The 11,427-nt window shown below is 40.4% G+C and overlaps 1 protein-coding gene across 1 annotated transcript; it reads right to left on the reverse strand.

Moving 5' to 3' along the window:
- Positions 1–6,788: 6,788 nt before the first annotated feature.
- On the reverse strand, positions 6,789–10,820 carry GDF2 (growth differentiation factor 2). Its single transcript, XM_054206381.1, has 2 exons — positions 10,313–10,820; positions 6,789–8,610 (listed from the first exon to the last, which is right to left on the reverse strand). The coding sequence occupies exons 1-2, from the start codon at positions 10,656–10,658 to the stop codon at positions 7,670–7,672; spliced, it is 1,287 nt and encodes a 428-aa protein (XP_054062356.1). The 5' UTR covers positions 10,659–10,820; the 3' UTR covers positions 6,789–7,669.
- Between the last annotated feature and the right edge of the window lie 607 nt (positions 10,821–11,427).

Here is an 11,427-nt window from a genome sequence, read left to right on the forward strand (position 1 = left end):
GCCCAGGAGCCACGGAGCAGGGTGACAAAATGGATTCATTGTGACAGGAATTGGGAAAAAAAGTACAATAATCCATGTCCTTAAGAATATGTCAGGATGGATCTCCATGTCTGCCTGTCTGTACAGTAGCTTTAAGCATGCAGCTTAAATCCCAGAAAAAAAGAATGACATTGCATGTTTATGGAGTATACATAGTACTTTCTTTTTTAATCCTTCAGTACATAGTACATAATGGACACTTATATTTATATGAAACTACTTAACAAGTATGGGATAATGATGGAAATAATATTAAATTATTTACCATAAATTTAGTGAAATTCATATTTTCTGGATTTCTTGAAAGTAATTTCATTCTGCTGTTTAAATCACAGCGAATCTTAAAAACAATCTTATTTTTTTAGAAGTTCTGTATTCTTCTCTGCCACTTTCTGCTTTTAGAATAGAAATTAATAAACTTGAAATGACAAAGAATTACTCAAGTTACCTCCGTTCCAACTTGCTGTGCAAAGGGTGTTATAGGGTGTTACAGATGTTACATATGAGGTGTTAACAGTCACCTCATCTTACTCTGAATGTAATAGACATAGATGAATTGCCATGAAGATCATACTCAGAAAAGAGTCAGCAACAGACAGTAACTGAGCATTTTTAATCAGGATATGTACCAAATAATTACCTCTCATAAGTAAAAGACTTTTATACATCCACTGCTATACTCATTATATCATTCTTTTCATAGCATAAGGAAGTATTTCCACAGATTCACAATATTTTTCTCCAGTGAGGCCTTATCTAGAGGTTAAAAAACAAGAAATAGCCCTTTCCTGCCTGTGACTATTGTAAAATTGTAAGATTAAAAAAGTAATTTTTCTCTGTTTTTCTAACATTTATTGTGTGTTGTGTCATGTTCTGAAGATTTTCATATCAGAAGGGCTGGAAACCGTATCTGATGTTTTTATGAAGCTAGGGTTTTGAGAAATATATACAGGATTGCTATTAGTTTTACCCAGTAAAAAAACAAGATATGGCAACACTCCATAGTTCAATTTATTCCTCCAGTTCAGATGCATATTTTTCCTCACGCACTTTATCACTAGCACACAGAAACAAAACTAGCTTCATAATGTAAATCTAAAATAAATGCTTTTCCTAACATGCATGACTTAAAAAGTTAGGACAGTGGAAAAAAGTATTTTTCCGCACTGGATCTGTTCAGTGATCTATTTCTCTTGCCCTGAATTCAGTGTGACACGTATCATTCACTGCTACCATGGTAATTCTTTATAGACGGTGTTAGAAGGTAAAAATCCTTCCTTATGTGGTGTGGATTGTTCAAGCTTTGGAGAATGACTATTTACTTACTAATTTCTTAATACATATAGCTTAAATTATTATCAAACGTTGTTTAATGCAAGTTTGTTCATTGATCCAAAACGTAACTCTACCATCAATTCTAATTTCTAATATAACTGAAGCCAAATTCCTATTTTGATTTTAGTTTTGAGCTGAACTCAATAGCTCAGGACTAACTCTAGCTTTTATAACTCATAAAACTTTATGATCCTTTAAAATCTGTCCACAAGTATTTAATTTTCTGACTTCCTGTGGGTATGAACTTCCCACATACTCTGAGAAGAGGTATTTTCTTTTATCTGTCCCAGACTAGTCTGCATGCACAGTCTGCATGACTCAGAGCACATGCTAAAAAGCTTGCATAGAGTGAGATTAAATATTTTGCTTTCTATGTTTTTGCTTTATATATTTTGCTCCAATATTCTTTGGTTCTGATCTGTGGCTGATCTCACCATTCCCTTATCAGGCCCATATAGACCATTTGGTCACTGATGAACCGCAGCAGCAGGAGGATCATCTGAAGGTGGCAGCAACTTTTTCACTGGCAAAATGCCAACAGGATAAAAGTGAAACTTGGAAAATAAACTACTTTGGTTTTAGTAGAGCCTTCTAATACAGCCATCTTTTAAATTACATTAGGTAATAAACACTCCTCCCAGTATTTAGAAGCACAATATCACCTTTACATTAATTCTAATTCTTACATATAATTTAAATCTGGACTGTATAGGACTATGCTAATGAAATATCTAATGCTTCCAGGACTTTGGTAAGTATTTCTGGACAAACCTCCACTGCTTTTTATAGGTGTACAAGTCTGGGTCAGTGCTACTTCATGGCTCTCTGCGTCGAGCACGACTGGATTGCATAGGTATGGTTTAAGACTCTTTTCTGTTCTGTTCTTGTACTGGATTTTGATTTTCTTCTGTTAACAATCCTTTTCCCTTCCCCCCTCTTCTCTTTTTTTTTACAGTGACGAAGAAAGAGAAAAGGAAAAAAAAGAATGAGAAGACAATTTATACTTTTATCGAAAGATTGGGGAAGGGTGGAAAATGTATATTCCCATTTTAAACCTCTCTAATTTCAGGCAGGAGCAGGTGGAGAGTCATCACAGCTCACAGAGCATGGCTGTAATAAACTCACACTGACCAACTCCACTGAACAGACGAACTGCCATATTCCAGGTAAGCAGAAGATTCAGGAGGGTTTCAGGAAAACGCATTGCAGCTATCCAGCCTGAACTAATAATTCAGGAACAGTTTTGGATTTTGTCACGTAGTTTTTCAACAAAAAGGGGAAATTGATGTGCAGTCCTTGGAAAATGGCTCTATTATGTGCTTGCATTATCTTGCCTGTATTCCTTAGATCCTACATTTCTGATAGATACACGTTTGTTCAGCATGGTGCACCAAACAGAGTTAGCCGATAATAAATAGTGAATATTCAATACTGCATCGAGAGCCCTTCTATCCTGAGGTTATTACTTGAATCAGTGAGAACTCCAGCCGTCCTCTTTAGTGGCCAGGCACCGCCAATGGCTGCCACCAAACTGATTCCTAGGGACTGTGCTGATGAGGCCACTGCTGTCCACCATGCTGGCATAGGATGGAAGTGCCCAGTGCGTCCTGGCAGACCAGCTATTGGCATCTTCCAACTACCCATTTTGTTGTGAAGAACTAGGTTTCTCCCTCGTTGCTGGATCTGAAGTTTCGGTTGCCAGCCCGGTACCAAGGCCCAGGCTGAGGGACGTAGCTCACTTGGCTCTTTTGGTGTGCTGGGCCACTGTCAAGGCTTTTGTGAGGGCTAATGGTGGGTCTGCAGGGCTCCAGCCAAATCATACGCCTCAGTGGGAGGTGCCTCAGGGTGTGCCATTTCCAAGGGCTACACTCAAGCCATTCTCCTGGGAGGCTTTTAGCTGAATGATGACTGATGGTCCAGCAGAAGCTTTACGGGAGAGGACAAAAAAGCAACAGGAGCAGCACTGAGACAGCTTGGAGGGACGACATGTTGCTGAGGCAGCCTGGAAGCAGCAGCCAGTGCAGAGATGGCAGCGGGGCAGCTCAGAGGCGTGGAGCAGGCAAAAAAGGCAAAAAAAGGGCAGCCCAGAAGGAGATGGCCGGAGGCATCTTTAAGTTGAGGGATTTTAAGGTACCAAGTGAGGGAAAGTAAGAAAATGAGTGAAGAAAGACGGCTGAGGGAGTAACGAGGAGAGCTGCCGCAGAAGCACCACGCAGCCTGAAGATGGCGCCGAGGCAGCACAGAGACCCCTCACAGCCCGGAGATGGCGCGGCGGGAACGGTCTGGAGGCCCCTCACGGCCCGGCGATGGCACCGAGGCAGCATGGAGAAAGCAATGAAGGCTTGAAGAGAGGGCAAAGATGGCTCTGAGGCAGTCTGTAGGCCTCGGTCAGCCCCGGGGCGGCACTGAGGAGATTTTCACCTCAGGCACCTGCCATTGGAGCCTCCCGCCCAGCGGAGAGCTCTTTGAGCCCCTTGCTCTACGGAGTGTGGAGGGACCGCCCTGTTTTTGTCTCTGCTAAACACACAAGAAATGGTAGGTTGGGGAATTAACATGGGGAGAAGGGAGGTGGTTAGTAGTCAGATGCAGTGTCTTGTTAGCTGTTCAGGGCAGCCACGAGGGATGTGGAGCTGTCGTTACACTGTTCTGAGCTGTTCATTTACTGCTTGTTGGCTTTGCCACCTTGTTCTGTGTTCCCCTCTGTACCCTTCAGCTCTTCTTTGCAGTAACAAACTTCGATTCAGTACGGCCTATGAGGAGCTACAGTGTATGCCTATGTGGACCTACACGGTGCATGGCTGTGCACCTGCCTTCATTACCTGCGTGGTAATGGCCAGGCTCTGAGGAGGCTGGAGAGAAGAATCAGCTGTGATCTGGGAGCAACATTAGTTGTGTTAGAGCACAATTATGTCTGAAATGATAAGTCTGCTTGAGAGGCAGTCTAAAAGCTATTATTCTGAATATCAGGAATTGGCAATTCTAGCTTAACATTTCTATATTGTCAGAATCTTTCCAGTATAAAGGTGTCTGAGCAGATACCAGCTGAACACCTCCAGATTCCCATGAGGCCATTGCCTCTTCATCTGTGGAAAAGAATAGTGAAAATGGAGATCTTTTTGACTTTTAGTGATTGCTGGTGCTGTGTAGTTAAGTGGTGAGTTGCATCTGCTGTTCTTGTGTGTTGGGACATGGCACAGAGGAGTGGATGAGACCAGAGGACAGTGTGCCTTCTGTGTACACAGACAAGGTGCGAAGCTATGTAAAAATAGCCACAGCTGTATCTCCTGACCAGCTTCCACCACCTTACCATGTTTATCTATTAAGACTGAAGTGCTGTAGGGTAGCATTAAAATTGTCTGCGGAGTCAGCTGGTGATTGTGATGTTACAGGGAGGTTGAGAAGGATGGCATGCTCCAGGCAGTTTGTGCTAAACAAATAAGTTTTAATTTTAACTGTGCATCTGCTGGACAGTGCACAGGCCCCAACTTGCACCTAAGTAGCTACAAGCTGTTGGTCAACGTTCAGAATCCAGTGATGAGAGGGGCTTTTCTCAGTGTCTGATGGGGCCCGGCTTGAAGCAGGGGGCAAGGTGCTTTGCCTGCTCGTTGCAACCTATATAATCTCTAGCACATCTTGGCTACCTGGCTGATTCATTGCATCCCAAAGCAGTTGAAACATGAGGGAACTTGAGCAAGTGTTTTAAATAAAATGTTCAAAACTACATAAATCAAGCTGCTAAATTTACAGTGTAAAACCAAACATCAATTTGACGCGCACTTCAGCCGTGCTGTAGGTAGCATCTGTAGTCACTGCTGGGTTCTCATTTCTTCTTGACCCTGGTCATCACCCTATGGAAAGATTCATATTTCATTTGACTACCGTACCAACCAAAATGTTAAGCCTATGGGAACGTGGTCATTAAAGCTGGCTGGAAGAGCAATTGATTTTTTTAGTTGAAATACAAAAGCGACTTGTAGTCCAGTTTTGGGACAGGATCTGTAAAGCTTCTCTGGAATTCTGATAGCATAGCTAGGATCTGAGGTTTTGAGCAAAAAATGGCTTTGGGTTTGGTTTGTGTTTTTTTTTTCCTCCAAGTAAGCTTGGGAACAAAGATTAATGTTTGACTTGAGAATATAAAGGAAAAAAAAGAAAAAATTATTCTTGAGACTTTTTGTCTTCCAGCATGTGGGGACTGATCTTTTCCCTTCCCCGCTTTTTCATTTAATTACGGACAAAGTCCTGTATTCAGTGAAGTCAAAATACAGCTAGGACCTTGTGTTTTGATGACTTAAGGGCACACAGCTACAATTACCTTAACATGTGTGAATAACTTTTCTAATAGGATCACACCAAGTGCTTGTTAGGTGGTTTCTTTTCCTTGATGAAGAGAAGTTGTGCAAAATGTCATGAGCTTAGGAGATGTGAACAAAACAGGGAGACAGTAGAGGGTGTTCTGAAAGGAGGAAGACATAACCATGACTGTAAGATGACAGAAAACAGTGGGGAGTGGTAAAATGAGAGGACTGCCACAGGAAGCGTAAGAGGTTAATGACACGCAGTAATGGATGGATGGAGTTTTCATGGATCCAGATCTCAGATCTGATCCAGTTGCAGCCCAGTTCTAAAGGAAAAGGATATAAATCAGTTCAAGGATTCTAGTGAATTGTGCTTTGTGCTCATGGATTGTGATGTAACCAGTAGTTCTTGATAGAATTACAACCACCCTGCTCACACTCACCTGTTATTTGCTCTGTATTAAGTTAACAATAGTAAATAAACTGTGTATTAGATTTCAAGCTGACCTGTTCATGCCAAATGAATTCGTCTTGCCCTCAGGCTGCCCTAATTTAAAACATATGTATCCATTTAAATCCTGTTGCTTCCATACATTAAGCTACTGTTTAGATTTTTGCCTCATCAGTATTCTTCACCATTTTGAACAGATGTACAGTTTGCCGTGGGTTTGGATCAAAAGTGTTCTCTGATAGATTTTTTTTTTTTTTTTGGTGTATGTCTAAGGTGGTGGAGGAGTAAAAGCTAGGTGGACTATGGTGGCATTGTACTGCACTTACACCTATCACCTGGAACCAACAGAAGACACTTTGTCTGTTCTTGTACAGGCAAAATCTTCATTAGAATCAAAGGAAGTTTAATTGCAGGAAAGATGGGGTCCTTGTTTAGTGAAAATACAACTGAAATCAGGAGAACTATTTTATGATAGTATATTTCCCATAGAGCAGTGTAAGTCTCATAGAACACAGATAGAAGTTTTCAGTTTTTCCCAGACTTCTAAGGGGTGAAAGAATTTTGTATATAAAATAGAGTTTCTCCTAAGAAGAAATTTAAAAAAATTGGAGCCTAATGCCAGACTCCAAAGAACGTATTTAGGCCTCTAAATAAGTAGCCTGGGCTTTTCACAAGTGCTGAGCTCTTCGAACCCCCACTGCTCTTAAGATACAGCTTCTAAGGCTGAACGTCATTTGACTGCATGTTCTTGCAAAGAAATACTAAGAATATGCAGTAGGTCAAAGTGGCTCCTTATCTTTGTGCGGAGATAAGGGCTGCTGTTCCTCCTAGGAAACAGTGTCTTAGAAGCGGAAGGCTGCACTTCTTATCATTCAAGTATGTGCCATAAAGGGGTAAAAATAGGGACATTTAGGATAAGAAAGCTGAAACCAAGGCACCTGCTACCCACAGAAGGAAACTTGGGAATGAAATAAGAGTGAGAGTCTCTTCTGTTTTGAATACTGTGGATCTTCACTTACAGGAGTAAATAATTTCCCTGTAAAAGCCTCTGAGATTACTGATATGAGAAAAGGCTTACAGAACTTAGATTCCTGACTTTACTATGCAGGCTAAATTCCGTTTACTGAGGTTTACAGAAGTTGAAAATGTCAGAGTGGACTTAGAGAATTAGATTTCAATACCTATTAAACAGTTACAGAGCATCCCAAATCCCCGTTGAAAATTCTTCAGTTAATTAATCAATTAAACAGAAAAGTGGAAATAAGGTATTCAGATTGTATCCCTGTTGCCCAATAACGCATAGTTCATTCAACCTCACAATATTTTAATCCAGTATTCACTTTGCCATGATATATAATGCAGGCTATTTACAATGATTGCCATTCTTTAAATGCCAGTTTTCCTTTTAAACAAGCAGCAACAACAACAACCAGCCCCATACCCTGCTCCAACCCTTGTTCACAAGGATTTTGATTTGCATCACTAATGTACAGATTTACACAGAGCAGAAAAAGGGGGTATTCTTATTCTTAGTGATTTGCCTTGTATACTACCTGCAGCCACATTCTGCCACTTTCATCCCTTCGTAGTTATATATCAAAGTGGGCACACCAGCATCATCCTTATAAAGAATGGAGATTGAATCCAATTTGGTTGGAACACAACAGGCTTTGGAAGCTTTTTTTGGGTTTTGGAGATGCACCAGAGTTTGGACAATAGCATGTTTTGTTGGGGTAACGTTATCTGTCAGAGGGAAGAAGCAACCTCCTTTACACTCAAAAGCCTCATAATCTTTTGGTGCAATGATCCAGGAATCCCAGCCAATCTCTTCGAAGTTCACATGGAGGGAAGTTCTCCGGCAGTGGTTGGCTCCAATGCTTCTCTTGCTTCTGGAAGAATGCTGGTGGGGCCCAGTGATGGCCTTTTCCTCTCGCTGTTCTTCCTCTTCAGACGAAGTGTTGTTCTTTCCTAATTTCTTTAGCACACTTTCTTGTTCATGAACAATCATATCCCGGAGCTCCACTTTGGTCTCTTTTGTCCCATTGCTGCGGTCATTGGAGAACACTATTAACAGGGGCAGATTTTTAGTGTCAGGTGTAACACTGATATCCAGCTTCCCACAAGTGAAACCACCCGGAGCCTTACTCTCTATAACAACCTCTAGCTTGTTTTTAGTCTTCAGTTTGTCTGCCCTGACCCATCTTTTCACAGCACTTGACACTTCAAACATCTCCCAGCCACACTCGTGGATATTGTGGGAGACAAGGAAAGATTTGGTACTTTCTGAGTTTTCCCAGTGGTCACCATCTAGAACATCGTAAATTACCATGTTGCCTTCCAGCCTAGAGAGAGACCCGACTTCCCTGTGACAGGAGATATAAATTCTCAGTTCAGCTCTGGTGATTTCCTCATATCGTGGAATAGAGATGTTGAAGAGCAAGATGTGTTTCTGAAATGCATTTTCTTCTGGTGAAGTTAAAGAAACAACATCTGCAATAGGAAATCAAAACATGTGGTTACAGTGCTTCTGACTGTCAAAGTAAGTTGCTTTTAAAAGACTCAGGATTTTAGGGGTGTAGAATAAAAGCACGTTTACCCAGCATTAAAAAAAAAATAAAAATAATACCGTCTTCTGGCCAAGTTTCAAGGGCAGGGAGTGAAAAGTGGAAATGGAGGTCCCTGTTGTTGGTAGTATTTTCACCAAGATTGCATGGTCAGGTGAGTATTTGGAGGGAAGTGTAAAGTGTCTGCCTAGAACAAGCTGTGGATGATGCTGGTCAGTACTAAGTACATAAATAAGGCATCTGGGAAGTGTTCAGATTTAGCAATTTCTAAAGATATTTTTGCACAAAGAATTCTTAAAAAACCCTATAAATTTCCTACTGTTATCATCATGCAACGGGATGAACAACCTTCCTAATACAGAGAAGTATACTACATATTTAAATGTCTCTAAGAACTAGCTGTGCTGAGGCTTTTGTTGTCTTCAGGTAATTTTGGAAGTAGCTTGGAATACTAGGAGTTTGGAGAAATAGAAACGTTTTTGAAAATCCTGAATTGAAGCTTCAGGGTCTGTCTAAACTGGGACTTGGTGATAAACAGCCTTTCATGCCCAAGTACCAGTCTGTTCCAAGTTGGACTCACTGAGCTTATGTGGATTTTATTTTGGGTTGTTTTTTTTTTCTGCGAGGTTATGTGCAGTACCGGAAACTCTGCCTTGGGAGGGGCAGATATTTGGCTGGAAGATCAGATTGGTAACGTTTAAAAGTCATCACTGACTGATTGATGTCTGATAGTCAATGTACGATAAGTACTCATTCATGATTGGGTTTTGGGGCAGTTTTAATTGGCTAATGTTGACACTTCTTCACAGTGTTTACCCACTGAAGCAGTCAGAGAGGGGAGTCAGATATGGAAACTATTATCTAGCTCATACTGTTAAGGTTTCTTTCCATTTCAGGACTAGGGGCACTAATTTGGGGATCTGAAGTTCTCCATAGTGCTATTATCTGTGTATGTCTGAATTTCATGTGAACAGAAGCTTCAATTCTGCCTCATTTTTATCATAAGGATTGCATTTACTTTGAACTTTTTTACTTTTTCTTTTGATGGAGCTTTTAAAAGTCTACTTAATGTTACACAGACAGGGATCTTGTATTTTTTTAGTTTAGAAAAGCTTGACTACCGCTTTCCATATCAGTCTTCCCATCTAAACCAGAATTTGAGCACTACTGTTATTTGCTTGGATCCAGAGACATATTTCTTAGTTGGCTGCTGTGGTTTTTAAGTATGAGAAGAGCCCACCTGAAAGAAGAGCTCTCTAGTATGGATGTCTCAATTATAGATGACCAAAAGTTTGCATTCTAACATTAAAACTCAGTCCCAAATCTCTAGCTTTGAGAAACATGATTCATTTAGACCCTGTTATTCAGTGCATTATCTCAGTTGATGGGTTTGAGAAGGTAGTATTGTACAGTAAAAATGTCAAAGAAGAAAACTAAAGGTAACTGAATTATTTTAAAGATTGAAAGAAACTACAAAGCAAGATCACAATCCAAAATTTTAATCTGTTTCTTTTCTAAAGAATCTGTGGAAGTTGGGTGCCCAGTTCCCTCTGAATTTCAAAAGAATCTGTACTTCATTAAAGTACTTCATTAAAAATTCTAGTCCACCTATTTAGGACTTCTCCTACCTTCAGTACTGAAGCTCCTTACAATATTGGATGCAGGGATGGAGGACTTGTCTGCAGTATATCTGTTGTATAAATCAATCATGAACTGTGTTGGTTCTTCTTTGGTCTTCGCTTGTGAGGGGACTCTTGATAAATTCAAACTCCTTAGTAAATCTGTCTTCGTATTCTCCAGGAAAGATTTAAAGTTGAAATGAGTCTCATCTTCCACTTCCCCAGCATCATGAAAGTGTGCATCGGACTTTCCCATAGCTGATAACTTGCCCCAGTCTTCCAAAGGCTTGCCTCTTGTCAAACAGGCAATGATGTTGAAAACAGACAGTGCAGCTAATACTCCAAAATAATGCATTTCTTCTATATTTCCTTTCTGGTGAAGAGACAAGAGGACAAGGGTATTTTAACTGCTTAAAAACCTTGTTTCATTAGAGACAGAGGAAAGGAGATGGAAGGCAAACAACTGGAATGCCCTTTGCAAATCACTTTCTTGTGTTCTTTTTGCAGTCTGCCTCGAACCCCAGCCTCTTGTCAGTTGTCAAGCAGATTGGTTGTACACTTGCCCTTATCACAGTCATTGATGCCATGCTTCAGCTTCTGTTATCTAGCAAAGCTCTTAGTTAATGAAGATTCTATAAACATCTGACAAACACATGTGGCTGGTGGGAAGGACATTGTATATTGTAAAGAATCCACATTTCACTTTAGGGTCATCATTGCTTAATTACAGTCTTTTATCATTTCCTTGCCAACACAGAGAGGAGCTTTCTTAGGGACGTAGAAGATTACACTGTTTTCATCAAGACTAGAAAATAGAGATCTAGACCAAAATTACTCTATTAGCTATTAGTAAATAACATCTCACAAAGCTTTATTACAGCCCGTTCACATGCCATCAGAAAATCACCGATCATTTGATGGAGGCCCGTGATTCTGCAAGACATGATCTCATGACAATACAAACAACCTTAAAACTTCTTCCCATTTATCAGCCAAGAGCTATTGTTTGTACACAGTGAAATATCTGTTTTGTGTCAAGTTTGCTTCATGTTGTTTGCAGGCTTGTCCATTTTCAGTTTGATTCCTTTGGTGTATGGGAATTTAGTCTTGTTTTTATAGTATCT

The sequence above is a fragment of the Rissa tridactyla genome, chromosome 6, assembly GCF_028500815.1.
Source record: "Rissa tridactyla isolate bRisTri1 chromosome 6, bRisTri1.patW.cur.20221130, whole genome shotgun sequence".
Lineage (NCBI taxonomy): Eukaryota > Metazoa > Chordata > Aves > Charadriiformes > Laridae > Rissa > Rissa tridactyla.

Excerpts from the sequence above, each read along its gene's own strand:
- GDF2 (XM_054206381.1), bottom strand. The coding sequence starts at position 10,658 with ATGCATTATTTTGGAGTATTAGCTGCACTGTCTGTTTTCAACATCATT. Across the intron at positions 8,611-10,312 it reads AAGGAGCTTCAGTACTGAAG|ATGTTGTTTCTTTAACTTCA; the intron begins GTAGGAGAAGTC and ends TTCCTATTGCAG.